This window comes from Acartia tonsa, chromosome 6, assembly GCF_053477335.1.
Source record: "Acartia tonsa isolate MP-2025a chromosome 6, ASM5347733v1, whole genome shotgun sequence".
NCBI classification, from domain to species: Eukaryota; Metazoa; Arthropoda; class Copepoda; order Calanoida; family Acartiidae; genus Acartia; species Acartia tonsa.
This window is the reverse complement of record NC_137265.1, coordinates 13,432,752-13,450,095: the sequence shown is the minus strand read 5'-3', so window position 1 is coordinate 13,450,095 and position 17,344 is coordinate 13,432,752. Positions and strand designations below refer to the sequence as shown.

The 17,344-nt window shown below is 32.6% G+C and overlaps 1 protein-coding gene across 1 annotated transcript in view; it reads right to left on the bottom strand.

Annotated features, from left to right (window-relative positions):
- LOC145322973 (uncharacterized) overlaps nucleotides 1-17,344 on the bottom strand; it is a 207,016-nt gene that overhangs the window by 18,828 nt on the left and 170,844 nt on the right. The window contains exons 11-14 of the mRNA XM_080165361.1: nucleotides 12,163-12,227; nucleotides 10,755-10,821; nucleotides 10,370-10,458; nucleotides 154-214 (exon numbers count right to left, since the gene is read on the bottom strand). Coding sequence (XP_080021487.1) covers nucleotides 154-214; nucleotides 10,370-10,458; nucleotides 10,755-10,821; nucleotides 12,163-12,227 — 282 coding nt within the window. The remainder of the gene's footprint in view (nucleotides 1-153; nucleotides 215-10,369; nucleotides 10,459-10,754; nucleotides 10,822-12,162; nucleotides 12,228-17,344) is intronic.

The following is a 17,344-nucleotide window of genomic DNA, read 5'->3' as shown; positions in this document are numbered from 1 at the left end:
ACAAGTTTTAAATCAATAGGAAAATTTATAACATGCCTAAATTAGCGATAAGAGCTTTCCGTTACGAACATACAGACAGACAGTCACTAGTTATAGAAAAGCTTTGTTATTAAAAATGTTAATAATGATTGAACCTAAAATGTTTTTTTTTACCTGGTTTCTATGAAGTACTACACCGTTGCAGAATGTGAACTTTTGGCTGTCGGGCAGAGATCTTAATAAACAAATATGGTAATGTTAATAACAAAGGTAAGGTAGATATCTTAATAAATAAAATATAAATATTACAGAGATCTTAATGTGCAAAGGTGTTAATATTAATAAAGACAAGCATATCCATTAGTAGCGCAGTAATAACAAGGCAATTTAGATTAAAAAGAATAGTAGATTATTCTATTATATAAAAAATGTTTTTCTCGTTAAGACACGCCAAGATACAATTGAATCAAGACAAAAGTAAGTGCCGAGATCTGGGACATATGTATGGTGAAATTAGACATAAAACCATGATGATTCCAGTTAAAACCAAAATATTTCAGCGGGATCTTTTTGAGAAAATTAGATTTAAAAATTTCAAGTTCAATTTTCACCCCCTAGGAGTTGTCGCATAATCATGACAAGAAAAGCAAAGATTATTTATTTAAAATTTTGAACAACTTTGCTTTTATAAAGTTTTTCATAAAACCACTCCTGAAGGGAGTTAATTAATTGCCATTTTTATCAGTTGCTTTGCTAAGGTCACGGAAGTTCATATATAGAGAGGCTTAATGAAAGACTTCATAAAAGCAAAGTTGTTCAAAATTTGATTAATTTCGAGGGATGGTTTTAAGCTATTTCTATCACTTATATTTTAAATTCAGAGCTTCTTTATGTTAAGACCGTAGTTGGTTATTTTTTTTATATCAAATTGGTTTGTTTATTAGACAGACAAACCGAATAACAAACATACATAAAGACTGACCCAAAGACACTTTTAGACCGGCTGACCTATAGATTGACAGACTAAAATAACAGACAATCTTGCAAACAAAAAATCTGTTAAAAATCAGAAGAAAAAAACAATAAACTTTATGAACTGTGAAAATGTCTGAGTTTAAAACAATGACTTTTCATTTTGTAAACAAGAACGTGAGGAAGGGAGGTGTTGAGATTAACACTCCCCTTGCAAAAAAAACATATTTTTCCTTTTTACCAAATTAAGGTTCAAAGCCTCTTTGGAAAACCCAGAGGAAAAGAATATGGCCGATAAATTGATGTACATCCCCAATTATGTTACACAAAAATACACCTTCTGCCTATAACAATTAGTGGTTGAAACGTATGTACACTCAGTTAAACGAACAAACCAATGAAAAGTCTCCAAAGTTGTCTAGCGCCAACAAATAAGTATTCTCACTCGCACGCGAATTTTAAGAGACATTTTCTCTACAAAAATAAAGATAACAATAAAAAAATTTTAATGGATAGCAAATGGCTGGCAAAATAGATATCTTTCGGAGGCATGCAAAAGTCATAAACATTATCATTTTGTAACGTCTGACTTTCTTGCAAAAATGCTGCTTTTGTGCAATTTGATCAACATTATATTACTTTTTTTGCCGTTATTATGTCAATGAATGTACAATGTACATAAGTAGTTTTAGTGAAATGAAGAATATATTTGATATGTCTTTATTATGTCAGTCGCGATCTCTTATTATTAACATCATATAGTCGAAATAAACCCTTGAAACTTTATGTCAATAAAGTACTTTTGACATGGTCATAATTTCATTGTTAAAATGAAGAATTTAATGGAAATATTTGATTAGACATAAGATCAGCTTAAATAAACACATATTCAAAACCGTTATTCAAACTACATGCGTACGGACATACTTTGGTCATAGAGTAGATACGCTACTAAAACAAGCATGTGTAAAATTACAGTAGCGATGTTCCAAAAATTTGAAGAAAATGTACAATTATTAGATTTACTCAAGCAGACATTGGCAAGGAGGGAGAAGACATTGCACGGTAAATTACACAGGTACCCAAATTTTTACAGGCACACCCTTTCATTTGTTAGGTTAAATAAAGATTGGGATTCCAATTATATCTTCATAGGTTGGTACAAAATAACATTTCTTATCAATAAACTTTTTTACCATAATTGGGAATGAGTATCAATTTATCGTTCATTGTCTTATCCCTTCTGATCATTGAACATTGGTCATACAGTAAATTACAATTCATTTCAATTATAAAATGCTTCTGCTATTTACTTTTAATAATTCTTAATATTCAGTTGCCTCGCCCCTAGACTCTGTGGAGAGTTGGAAAAAGTCAGAAAATATCCTAAAACCTCCACAACAAATTTATATAGATTTCCTTTAAAGTCAGGCTAGTATCTTCAGCTTCTAGCTTCAGACAAAAAAAAACCTTACTACTTTATATTATAGGACTAATGGTAGTGCCCGTAACAGCATTCATAGAAAGGGGCCAGACAAAATATAAAAAACCTCACAAGACCTAACTCATGTGTACATTCTCTGTACTGTACAAAGTCTGATACTGAATTAATCACCTATCAATGGATATAGAATACGTGGATATTTTAAGAGATTCTCGCATTATCTGAGCTGGATCTTTAAATCATTTTAGTGGTGAGCCAGATCGGAGTGAGCAGAATTTCAGCCAATCACAGCGCGGCATTTCATAAAATGCTGTGCTCTCATTGGTGGAAAGTTGGCTCACCCCGATCTAGCTCACCACTAAAATGATTTAAAGATCCAGCTCTGATAATTATATCTTCCAGCTGGCTAATATAACGATAACCCCATTTCCCACTAATGACCTTACCCCATCCCCTCCACTGACCATTGAGGAACCAATATATGAGGTCCATCTTAGCAACCTAAATTGACGACAAATTTTCCCCTGTCAATGTATCCATGTATACCATATCCATTTACCTAGCAGATTTTTGATTTGGTCTGTTGAATTAATAATACCAATTGTTGCGGTGTTCTAATAAAACAGCATATTTTTTTCTACTAAAATTTGAGACATTTTATAATTCCTAATAAGGTGTTTTACGACTACATATTGAACCCAAATGATGATAAACAAAAATACCCCTTCTGTAGAATAGAATTATTGACTAAAACGACTGTATATTCCTAGTTTACACCATCCAATCCAAAGATATTAAAGTTATTCCAAATAATCACTTAATGGCAAAATTATTCTTAGTTTTGTATTCGCATAAAAGCAAGTTGCTCTAATTAGAAGCTTTTAAAAAATCCTAAAGTAAAAAATTAATTTACTGTGACAAATCACTTGTAATGTTTTGTCTTATGTTAGCATACTGTAATTAATGTAGGATAAATGTTTTTAGAAACAGAAAATTTAAACTCTGCTATTAATAATTTCTACTTAATATAGTAGCTAGGGAGCGGAATAAATACTCGGGAAGAAGGAAAAATTAAAATGTAAATTATACTGGTACCCAAAGTTTTATAACTACATTCTCAAATTTGTTAGCTTAAAATCTTTGGACACTTCTATGAAATCTTTATTGGGTTTTACAAATATAAATAAAATTACTTTTGTTAAAATCATTAGTTGAAATGTTTAGAAAATACTTGTTTTTAACCAACTTTGGGTACATAATTCAAAGTCAAATGTCCCTTCCCTTCCAAAGAGCATTGAATGAATGGATTTTTTTTGAAATCAGTAATTAATTATAGGGATTGTGACTTGTAATAATTGAATTGTTTAAAAAGTGACGCTACTCTAAAACTTATTTTATCCTTATACTAAAGTAACAGAATGTTTGTTTGTGTGTCTGTGTATCTGTGTGTCTGTCCGTCTGTCCCTTAAGATCTCAGTAACCACTGAACAGATCTGATTCTACTCTTCAGGGTATATAGCTATTGGTCCCGTGGTGGTTTTAGGCTATTTTCTTGGAGGGTGGGACACCCCCAACCCCCCAAAAAAACAAAAAATCCCCCCTATTTTTTTTTGCTAAAGATTTCCCTGGTCCTTTGACGAATTTCGCCTTAATTTTTTTTTACATCACCTCTTGGGGCAAAGCCCCTAGAGGCTAGGGGCGAAGCCGCTAGTGTATTATAAAGGGATAAGACAATGGATGATATATTCAAGTACTTCCCTAATAAAGTTTTTTTTGAACTACCGAATGAGATAATGTGATTATAAAACTTTGGGTACCAGTGTAATTAACAGCCCAATTTCCCTTTCCTCTCTACTTATTTTAATTTCTTTTAAAAATAAAAAAAACATTGCTAAATGTACAGAGTAAAAAGGTATAAAACTGACCATTTTGTAATAGTAAATTATAAAAAAATATTCAAAAATATCCAGGGAAGAATGGGACATCGGACTGTAAATTACACTGGTACCCAAAGTTTTACAATCACGCCATTCTATGGTCAGAATCAGGTTTGTCAATTTATCGACCATTGTCTTATCCCTTAAGATCCCTGCAATAATATAAATATATGAATAGAGCCATAACATAAGAAATATGACCATAGCCTGTAATCTTTTTAATGAATATATGTACGTGGATATTATGACAGGGGATGAATTGTCGTCAATATAGGTTGGTAATACGGACCTCATTTATTGGTAAATACGTTCCTCCATGGTTGGAGGAGAGGATGGTGTAAGGTCATAATAGGAAGATTGGGGTTACATGGAAAACATTTATTGGTCAGCTCGTTCATTCAGTAGGAGTTGAGTGTATGGTGTAATGGGATATGTTGATGGTTGATCGTTGTTTTGGGAAGCTACAAGTTTCACTTTTTTATAATCTGTTGTAACATCCAAGTAATAATATATCCATTAGCATAGCCTGTAATCTTTTTAATGAATATACACACAAACAGAAATGGTGGCAATAGTTTCCTATTTACTTAAAGTTACTTTAATACTCCCCCCCCCCCCAATGCTTAAGGGATCTTATGGGACAAGACAGTGGGGGGAAATTTATGTACCTCCCATATCATTCTTCTATTCATTTTCATTAAATTTTTACTTCTTATTCATTTTTAAAAGCGAAGCTTTCTATGATTAGGGTCGGTCGGCCCGTACGTTCGTTCGTCCGTCCGTCCGTAACGGATAGCTTTTTTCATTAATTTAGGCATGTTAGAATTGTCCTATCTATTTCAAATTTTGCATGGTGATTCCTTTAGTAATAAGGTACGATTTAGAAAGCGTAGCAACTCTATAATCATTACCAACATGTCCGTACGTCCATTTTAAACATGTTGATTTTTTTACTTTTTTAACAACAAATTTTTATGTGATCTAATCATCCAATTGATCTGAATTTTGGTATATTGATTCCTGGGACAACAAAGTATAATGTTATTAGCGAAGCAACTCTATAATCAAGTCCTAAAATGTAAGTATGTCGTCCATAAACATAATCCTGTATCAAGCAGTTTTTCAACAAATTTACTTACAACTTTGCTTCGACTCTTATACATTTATATTCTGATTATTCAGTTCTGACACTATATAAGTGTTAATATCCGTTTGTCCTACTGTTTTAGTGCTTCGTTTTTATGGATGTTGTCATCCTTGTTAAATTGTTACTTATAGTGACTGATATCTGGGATCTTAATGGATAAGACGAATAATTAATGTACAACATCCCCATATTCTCCTTTTTAAGATAAAACTTTTTGGAGGAAAAGTTTGGACACTTGGACAAGATTTTATAAAAGTTACCAAAGTTTTTTAATCCTGCGAATGAAAGAAAATTTCAATCTTGTTTTTATATTAAACGATTTTTATGTAAAAAGAGGTGAGGGGGTTGAATGCCTCCCAAATCAATTTACTAGGGAATTGTTTTGAAACGTGCGTTTAAAACAGGTCATAAATGAAAAATGATTTATTGGCCCCGGCTACGGGCGGATTTTTAACAAAATCTTATAATTTACTTTCAGACTATAATCCTACCCCCCCCCCCCTCCCCCAAGGTTTGAAGGGGGTTATTTAATGTATTTTTTTTTTAATTATGAGGGGAATAAAATGTTTCAGGGGGGAGGAGGAATCACCCATTTACCCACCCCTTTAATGTCCAAGTATCCCCCCTTATCTTTTTTTTAATATACTTAGTTCTAGCCAATAGGGGAGGGGTAACTACTCCTTTACTTTTAAACCTCTACTCATTATTACTGGGGAAAGGGTGGGGGGGGGGGGGTGAATTTTGGTCCATTATAAAATTATGGGAATTTTTAGCTTTTTTAATAAAGACGTTTTTTCCTTAACTTATTATGGTGCTGAAAAAATGATTTAGTAACGTTGATACCTTTAAATTATTTTTTTTTCTTTACATAATAGGCAGGGAGGAAGGGGACAGTGGTATTTAATTTATATTGGTACCTAAATTTTATAATTAAGTTATCTTACTCGTAGGCTTAAAAACCCTAGGTACTTTTAATGAATCTAGTTGGTTTAAACTAACTGTGTACAAACTTTTCAATCAATGATTATAATCTGAAGAAGGGTAATTTTGTATGTAATAATTTTGGATGTAGATTAATTTATCTTCCATTGTCTTATCCTTTAAGATCCTTGATAAAATTGGTAAAAAGTACAAATAGTTTATTCTGTAAAATATCTTAGAATGTATTCATAAAGATCTAAAGGGCAAAGACAAGGGCCGATTATTTGATGTCAATGATATACACAAAATTACCCCTTCTGTAGATTACAATCAGTGGTTTAAACGTTTTTACACTTTATTTAATAATCCCAAAGTCCCTACAGTTGTTAAACCAAAGATAAGAAAACATTATTATAAAACTTTGGGAATAAGTGTAATAAACAGCCAATGTCTCCTCCCTTCCTGATTTATAATGTCCTTATTTTATCGTTATATCGTAATACTAGCGGCTACGCCCCTAGAGGCCTCTAGGGGCACTTGAGGACGGGGAAGTAGAATTTGATAACCCAATTTCTTATTTTAGATTTTAAAAGAAAAAGGGGGGGGGGGTTAAATTTGGGGGGTTGGGGGTGTCCTACCCCCCAAAGAAAATAGTTATAAACCTTCCCGGGACTTATGAGAATCTACCCTGTTAAGGAGAACCCGATCGAAACAGCGGTTAGCTAGATCCTTCGGTACAGACACACAGATACACAGACAAACAGACAAACATCCTGTTACTTAAGTATAAGGATATCGAAGGAGTGGCCTTACCACAAAGTAGTCATGGCTGACATAATATCGACATACAATTTTTCATGTAGTTATACTGTTACCCAAAGTTTTTAAAAAGTTGGTTGACAAAAACTATGGGTACTTTTATTATATTATGATTGATTGGTTCAAAGTTAGTATTGTTGACATTTCTACACCGATGATTTTAATCTACATAATTTCTTAAAAATCATAGATAGATTAATTGAACTGTTTTTTTTTCATTTGGATAAAAATTATAACGTGTATTTTTTTCTTTCCTCTAGGGCAAAAAACACAGATATCTTATTATAGCAACGCGAGAACATAAATAATTGTTTTTTTTGTTTGATTTGGATAGTTTTTACCCCCTCCCCCCCCCCAACAAAAAATCAATCTGTTTTGTTTGTTTAAGGGGGGGGGGCGGGGGTGAAGGGATAAAATCTAATTTTCTTTATTTTTTATATTTTTTTCCGGGGGGGGGGGGGGTAATAATCCAACACCATTTTTTTAAGAGGGGGTGGAACAATTATGAAAGAGGGTCAGCTTAATTAAAAAGGAAATTATCCGCTGATAGAAACATTATCCCCTAAGCTATGTTAAAAAATACAATTTTCGTATTTGAGTCACATAAATTTTCTTCAATTTAAATTGTCCGTTTTATTGGCGTTCGGCGTTTCATATAAGGGAGGGAGGGGACATTGGACTGACAATTATATGAAGTTGGTGTCGAAATTTTCATTAACACGTTCTGAATTCGTTAGCTTACCAATTGTGTTTAGTTAGTAACCAACAAGCAGTGTCTAAACTTTGCCACCAATAATCTTAATGTAAATAAGGGGTAATTTTGTTTATCATAATTGCCTTACAATTACAAATTGAAACGAAGATGATTTAAGTCCCTCAACAGATTATGACGTCATACGATAAAATAACCAATGAGAGGCCAGAATAAAATTTACATTTTGTCAATTACAGTGTATACTAGCCTCTTATCAGCTATTCTATCGTATGACGTCATAATCTGTTGAGAGACTTTAATAATCTTCAATTAAAACCTATGTCTATGATATATATGCTTTTGCTTTGTTTAGGATATTATTGAACTTGTTTTTTTTTATTTGTTCATCACAAAATCTCCACGTGATTGTGGTATATAATCATCTGGGATAGGAATAGTTATTTATCACATCGTATTATAAACAGCTGTCCGCGGATATCAAGATGAAAAATCATAAGATTAAGAATAGTTTTGTTTGCCCCGAGGGGCCGACGGCACGGTCTTATAAAACTGGAATTAAATTTAGGATTTTTATTTTAGTATTTCTGCTAAATTGTCTGTAATACGATGCTATGCGTGATTTTTGAGTATGGCTGAGAACCGGTTCTAATCCAACGGATATAAATCGGTTATGAAATCATACCTGAAAAAAAAATAGTCTAACCCAAGTCAAAATTACATAAGCTGCTTTAAATATCTTTGGGGGAACCTTATTTTTTCTTCTTAAATGTATCTATCCCTCATCCCCTTATATTCATATACTATTAACAGTTAGGGAGTTGAATCCATTTTTATAGAAGCAGAAATATAATCTATGATTATGGTTTGGACCCTCTAAAACTGTAATCTACCCTTCCACTTTCCCCTCTCTTGGTGAAGATATCTTCAACGCCGATACGATTTTTGAAATATAAGATTCCACTTTTGTCTCTCTTGTTGAAGATATCTTCACCAAGAGAGGCAAAAGTGGAATCTTAAATTTCAAAAATCGTATCAGCGTTGAAGATATCTTCACCAAGAGAGGGGAAAGTGGAATCTTACATTTCAAAAATCGTATCGGCGTTGAAGATATCTTCACCAAGAGAAGGGAAAGTAGAATCTTACATTTCAAAACTCGTATCGGCGTTGAAGATATCTTCACCAAGAGAGGGGAAAGTGGAAAGGTAGATTACAGTTTTAGAGGGTCCAAACCATAATCATAGATTATATTTCTGCTTCTATAAAAATGGATTCAACTCCCTAACTGATTAAGGAAAACAAAGACTTATTCTTTATTTAGCTCAAAATGTACGATTTTTGTATTTTTCTTTATTTACATATTTTTTGAACAAGACAATCGATAAATTATTACTTGGATGTTACACCAAATTTTCTGAAGTGATGATCGGAGCTGTCTAAAAAACAATACCCCATCCACCGCCTCCTCTCCTACTGGATGAACGAACTAACGACGAAGCCCATTTTGTTCCGAATTTGTATCACTTTTGAAAAGTGCAACTCCAGTTACGTCATATTTTTCTTTCCCGAAAAAGGGAAGGGGGAAAGAAAAAAAAGGGAAGGGGAGAAGAAAAAAGAGATGAGAGAAAAGGGGGTTTTCCCCATCTCTTTTGAAGAGATTGTCTTCCCCCCTTCCCTTTCTCGGGAAAGAAAAATATGACGTAACTGGAGTCGCACTTTTCAAAAGTGATACAAATTCGGAACAAAATGGGCTTCGTCGAACTAACCAATAAATGATGTCTATGTAAACAAGCTTAATTTACGAAATATTTTTCCTTTTCAATATATCCACGTATATATTATGAAGAAGACACTCCTTTTTCGTTTTTTAAGTTGAATTTTAATACATATCTTTGATTGTAGATATAGATATGTTGGAATTGTATTATCAATTTAAAACCGCGTATTAATAGAAAGCATAGCAACTTAATTTTATGATTTTATAAATTTGTTGCTCGCTGATCCATTGGTCGATCAGGCACAATTGAATTATCAAAGTAAAAAAAAGCATCTGAAGACTGTTTTGTCAAAATGACTTTTTGAACAAAAATGTCACAAACAGCTATAATTATCAAAATTTATCAAAATAACCTAATTTTTATGATTATATATGACCATTTTCAGAAAAAAAGGCCAATATCACCAAAATGACCGTTTACCCGTGTGCATGATTTCTCCAGGTAGGGTAACAATGACCAACCAAATGAACATTGACAAATTAAGATTATGCCAAAAATGACTACTATGACTATATAACAATTATGACCGACATGACCGGCATGACCGACATGACCGTTTATCTCTGTGCTAGCCTAAGAGTGAGATGCTCCATGATCCTTTCATTGAATAATTATGATAATATGACCAATATGCACATTATGACCGAAATGACCGTTTACCTGTGTGCAAGCCTAAGAGTAAGAAGTTCCAGGCAGGCTGACCGAAACAGCAGGTCACGGTCAGATTTAGGAAGCTCGTTGTAGCCTGGTTAAGGTAAAAACAGTTTCAATGTGATTATCTATATCTTAAGTTTGATGTCTATGTTCAGTATTTATGATGAAAAATAATTGTTAAACTTAAAGGATAAGGTTGTGCAATCAAATCATAATTTTTTTTATTAATTTAATTAAAAAGTAACTTATTGCTTGTTTTGGCAAAATTATCTAAATGTTCAATATTTAAGTCAATCTCCTTTTCATAGTAGCGAAGATTCTCAATAACTTACGCCCGTTTGTCTGTACGTCCGTAATTGATTTGTATAAAACTGTTTTTCTTCTTTCCTGGAAGTCGATCACAAAATTTGAAAATAACGTCGATGCTGGATGTGAGGATACTGTAGAACTGGGATATCCTAGATAGATAGATAGATAGATAGACAGATGCTGGATGTAAGGATACTGTAGAACTGGGATATCCTAGATAGATAGATAGACATGTAGATAGATAGATAGATAGATATATATATCGATAGATAGATAGATAGATAAATAGATAGATAGATAGATAGATAGATAGATAGATAGATAGATAGATAGATAGATAGATAGATAGATAGATAGATAGATAGATAGATAGATAGATAGATAGATAGATAGATAGATAGATAGATAGATAGATAGATAGATAGATAGATAGATAGATAGATAGATAGATAGATAGATAGATAGATAGACATGTAGATAGATAGATAGATAGATATATATATCGATAGATAGATAGATAGATAAATAGATAGATAGATAGATAGATAGATAGATAGATAGATAGATAGATAGATAGATAGATAGATAGATAGATAGATAGATAGATAGATAGATAGATAGATAGATAGATAGATAGATAGATAGATAGATAGATAGATAGATAGATAGATACATAGATAGATAGATAGACATGTAGATAGATAGATAGATGCTGGATGTGAGGATACTGTAGAACTGGAATATCCTAGATAGATAGATAGATAGAAAGATAGATAGATACATAGATAGATAGATAGATATATAGATATATAGATATATAGATATATAGACAGGTAGATAGATAGATAGATAGATAGACATGTAGATAGATAGACATGTAGATAGATAGACAGGTAGATAGATAGATAGATAGACATGTAGATAGATATATAGATGCTGGATGTGAGGATACTGTAGAACTGGAATATCCTAGATAGATAGATAGATAGAAAGATAGATAGATACATAGATAGATACATAGATAGATAGATAGATATATAGATATATATACAGGTAGATAGATAGATAGATAGATAGACATGTAGATAGATAGATAGATGCTGGATGTGAGGATACTGTAGAACTGAGATATCCTAGATAAATAGATAGATAGGATAGGTAAATCATTATAAAAAAAGTAACAGAATGTTTGTCTCTGTTTGTGAACTCGTTAGGCGTTGAACCGATATGGTTTTGCTTTGCAGTGAATATTTATGTAGATCCAGAGAAGGTTTATACCTATTTAGGGGAAGGCTACCTCTCCACCCTCCAAAGTGAAACCGCTTCTAGCAAAACATGATTTTCACAAATATGTTTTTTACATTTTCTTTTAAAATCTAATTTAAGTTGAAAGTGGAGGGTTAACTTCCACCCTTCCCTAGCTTAACTGCTCCTAGAGGCCGTTAGTAGACAGAAATACAGAAGATATAGAGATAGATAGACAAAAGTACCTGGCAGCTTCGCTGGATATGAGGCCGGCTTTGCTCTCCAGGTCATCATCGGTCAACTCAACATACTGAAATAGAACCATGATTAGATAAATAGTTGAATAATTGATAAATTTGTAAATAGATTACATATTTATAGATATGTAAGAAGCTATAAGAAAGAAACTCAAAGTGTCATGTGTGACGTCATAAAAATCCATCTCTTTTTTTAGGGGTGTCCTTTCCCACTTCTCCTCTCATCCCTCCTTTATAGATATTTTTTTATGACGTCACATATGACACTTTGATTTTCTCCTAAAAGATGGATGATAATCAGGGAGGAGACATTTGGCTATTCATTACATTAGCCCCTAAAGTTTAAACATAACGTTTTCTTATTTGTTGGCTTCACAAATTTAAACACTTATATTAAATACATCAATTTATCGGCCCTGGATAATAATAGCTATTGTAAAACTTATTATATAGAGCTTTACCACTAGCCTCGAGGAAAGAGCGTGGGGGAGGTCAGAAAAATGGTCTAAAACAACTCAAATACATTGTTAAAGCTTTCCACTTGCACCAACAATTTCCGAGATTATTTTTTTCAAACAAAAAACTTACTATTTTGCCTCTATATGATAGAATATAGATAGATAGACATGTTTTATTTTTGAACATTTCAAATTTTATAGGAGCTTCGCTTGTAAAAAAGATTCACATCAAAGGCTCTATTTAGAAGTTGTAAAACTTTGCCTAATTTTCTAGATAATTCAAAGTATAGAGATATGTATTATAATAATCTATCTAAATCATATAATGTATTTCTTTTTCTTATAACCCACCCCTTCGTACATTTACATCTTGCATCTTTTCTTACCCTTAAAATGTTTGATAATTAAGACAATAATTTGTTCCTTTGCTTGCCCCTAGCCTCTAGGGGAGGGCATGGGGTGTCAGGAAAATAGCCTAAACCCCATCCAAGATATTTATAAAGCTTCCCTTAAAAGAACATCCCATTCGGAACAGCAATTTTAGGTCAGGAAAATATTCTAAAACCACCCAAGGTATGTATAAAACTTCTTTAAAAAAAAATCGAACTTGCCTTTACAGTGATCTTTAGCTTCAGACATAAAACCTTACTACTTTATATTACAGGATAGTAATTTGGATTAATGTCTTTTATTAACTTTTATAATTAGTGACGAATTTTTTTTCTTTCGGGTGTACTATCCATGTCAATGTTTGGGCATTGTTAAGGATGAAAAGACATAATTAGTTATGGTAAGTTATGCTCTTAAATGGATATAATATACGTGGATATTATGACAGGGGAAAAATTATCGTACAGCTTGCTAACATGGCACTCATTTATTGGTCAGTTTATTCAGTAAGAGAGGTGGGGACGGGGTAAAGCGGGTGGTTAGGGGGTATCGTTATTTTAGTCATCTGCGAGTTTCACTTAATTAAAGAACATGAAAATCTGGTGTAACATCCAAGTAATAATAAATCCATTGTTCTCCCCAGTTCAACAGGGATATAGGGGTAGGACAATGAATAATAAAAAAAACATAATTAGTTATGGTAAGTTATGCTCTCCCTCAGGGATCTTAAGGGATAAGACAATGGACGATATATTGATGTTCATCCCCCATTGTAGATTCATTGGTCGATCTAAAGTCTTACCAATATCTGTACTCTACAAAAGGGGTTATTTTGTTGATCATAAATTGTTGCTGTTCCTTAATAGATAGATACTAATCCCTACAACCCTTTGATCATAGTTCGTCTTTTATTATGTGCTAGTTTTTGAAGCAAAAGTACTTAAGGATTAAGCTTGGCTTGATTTTAAAAAAAATACAGCAAAAGAACGTTTTAGTTCTAAAATCCTTATAAATTTATTGTTCTTCAACGGGGTTTAGGCTATTTTCAGCGGTGAGGGGGACATAATAACCTCAGAAAGTCATAGCTCCAAAAAATAATAATCCCCCCTCCACTTAAAAATTTTTTGTTTTTGACTATAAATTTATGATTTTTAGTCACCCATATATCAGATGATAATTATCTTAAATTAAAAAAAATATTACCTGGATCTTTACATCATTTTAGTGGTGAGCTAGATCGGGGTGAGCCAGCTTTCCACCAATGAGAGCACAGCATTTTATGAAATGCCGCGCTGTGATTGGCTGAAATTTGGCTCACCCCGATCTGGCTCACCACAAAAATGATTTAAAGATCCAGCTGAGGCAAGCATAGATATATATACAGGGTTAAAGTCAGGTATTTTAAGGGATAAGACAATGGCTGATAAATTTAAAAACATTAACAAAATGGCCCTTTATGTAGATGTATAATTATTGGTTGAAAAGTTTGGACACTACTAATTTAGATCCAACATAGCAAAATTCAATGAAAGTACCCATAGTGTATAAGGCAATTAGTAAGAAAACTTTGGGTACTAATGTTGCATTCCGCCGTCGTCCTGCTTCGTGCGTCTTCCTGACCGACCGACCGATCAAGTAATAGATTGAGTAGCATTGCTACTGAAAGTAGTACAAAAAAACGGTTCTTTAAAGGGCTGTTGACAGTTTTAAAAATGCATCAAAATTGGACAAAAGAGTACAATTTTAGTATTTGCTCAGATTGTATCTGATTATTATTTGTCTGTCTATCTGTCTGTCCGTATGTCTTTCTGTATGTCTGTTTTTTTCTGCCAGTGTGTTTGTCTGTATGTCTGTAATATTTTTATTAATATTTGTCCTATTTGCTGTCTGTTTTTCTGTCAATATTTTGGTATGTCTGTCAGTCTGCTTATATGTCTGTTCATATGTCTATTTTTTGTTGATTTATCTGTATAAATAGCTTTTATCATTTTAATAACTTCAGTACAAATGTACCAAATAAATATATACAACTTTTAATTGTGCTAAAATATAAAATCTTAGCCATTAAATACTTAAATACATAATATCTAAATCGATATACTATTGCTTGGATGCTGCACTAGATTTTCATGTACTCTGATAAAGGGATGCTCGTAGCTGGCAAAAATAACTATTCACACCATCCACTATCGGTCTAATAATCTATCTATTTATTTATTTATCTTTTGATTTATCTGTTATTCTACCCATATGTCTATCAATTTATCCATCTGAATGTATATGTATATATCTATCTATGAATTTGTGGCAATATTACTTATCCTATGAAGTCTGCTTTTAAAAATTATTAATTACAAAATATAGTATGGGATAAATTGAGTACAATTATCTTTTTTTTAAAGGAACTCTATATGACCCTCCCCTACCCAATTTTCAAGTAATTTATATTTTTGGTATAATTCAAAAAGATTTTTTTAGATTGCTTATTATTTATGAACATTTTTTAAAATCACGACGTTTTGGTTGGACGGTCGATCAGTCATAAAGTGCGCTATTAAAGATTTATTTGGAGGAGGGGAATGCTAAATGGTTTATCGGATAGAAAAGAGATTTTAAAATAAATTGGGATAATTAGATAATGTTTTAAAATAATTATCAAAAATTGGGCCGTTGTTTTAACCACGCACGAGCACACAAAGGATGCTGTCTAAAATGGTGCAAAAATGGGGACAAATTTCAAATTGTTTTGGCGTGTGACGTCATACCCCCATCTCTTTTCTAGGGGGTTTCTTTCCTCCTTCCCTTTTCTTTCCCCTCACTTGTGACGTAAATAAACAGCCCCGTCAAATCAATTTGAAATTTGTCCCCATTTTTTGCACCATTTTAGACAGCATCACACAAAGTCAATTATGTTCAAAAATAGCCTATAACCTACAGTCTTAAGTTTTATAAATACTATATCTGATTCGTTGGCTTAAAACCTTTATAGTATTCGAATTGTTTTGATAGGTTAATTCAAAATAGCAGTATCCAAGCTTTTCATGCAATAATTTAATCTTCAAAAGGGGTTAATTTTGATTATCATCATAACAATCTGCCCTATCCCTGTAAAATCCCTAAAAAATCATTAGTGCAAGTAACCTTAATCAACCAAATAACCATAGTCTGGTAATGAATGCCACGGTGGCAATAACTTTACAGGAATGAAAATGGACATGCAAAACATCACACATACCTCCAATTACTTTAGAAAGGTATATGGGATTTTATATTACTGACTTTAGTGCATACATTAAAGATGTTTATCACATTTGTCAAAAAAGCAAGGAAAACTATAGAAAAAAAAAGAAAAAAGGGATCTAAAGGGATAAGACAATGGCCGACGAATTCAGGTACATACCAAATGTTAATACACAAAATTACCCCTTCTGTAGAGTACAATTAATGGTTGAAACGTATGGACACTCAATTTAATAAACCAACCAATCAAAATTCAATAAAAGTCCCCAAGGTCGATAAGCCAACAAATAATTAATCAATTAAACACCATTGGAAAAAGCCCTATGCACGCCGGTGTCCTGTAATATTTTGATAACTAACCAAACTAAATTTTCGTTTAGAAGAAAATTCGTAGACGTGTATGAATACCCTCCATTAATTTGATATATTACATGATATTAAACATCATTGAAGTTATAAAAAATAATGTTTCATCTAATATTCATCCATTTAAAGTAGTTAATATTAAAAATATGCAATAATTTCGTGGAAAGAAAATTATGAAAATGAACATTGATATACTAGATTTATTACCTCTTCGGTCAGAGAGAGGGATAATAATCCCCCCCCCCCCCCAACTATATCAGCTTTTAAGAGAGCTAAAAGACTAGATTTTTTGGATCTACTGCAGTTGACGGTAAAATATTGCTGGTAAGCAATATTTCCAAAAATCTATGAATTTTAAAGGCTGCTAGCTGCCAAACGGCTGAACGTACAGATCATGCCGGCACACTGTTTTAAGTGGCATAAGAACGCCTACAAATAATCTGGAATAGCCATAAATCAATAATGCATAATTATCTCGCAGTGCAGAGAAATGCGCGAAAAAGACCTATTTTAAGCGTTTTTTCTTCAGTGAAGCTTTCCCTGTGCATAATTGGATCTTGGCTATTCCAGATTATTTGTAGGATTTCTTATGCCGCTTAAAATGGTGTGCGGGTATGATCTGTACGTTCAGCCGTTTGGCAGCTAGCAACCTTTAAAATTCATAGATTTTTGGAAATATTGCTTACCAGCAATATTTTACCGTGAACTGCAGTAGA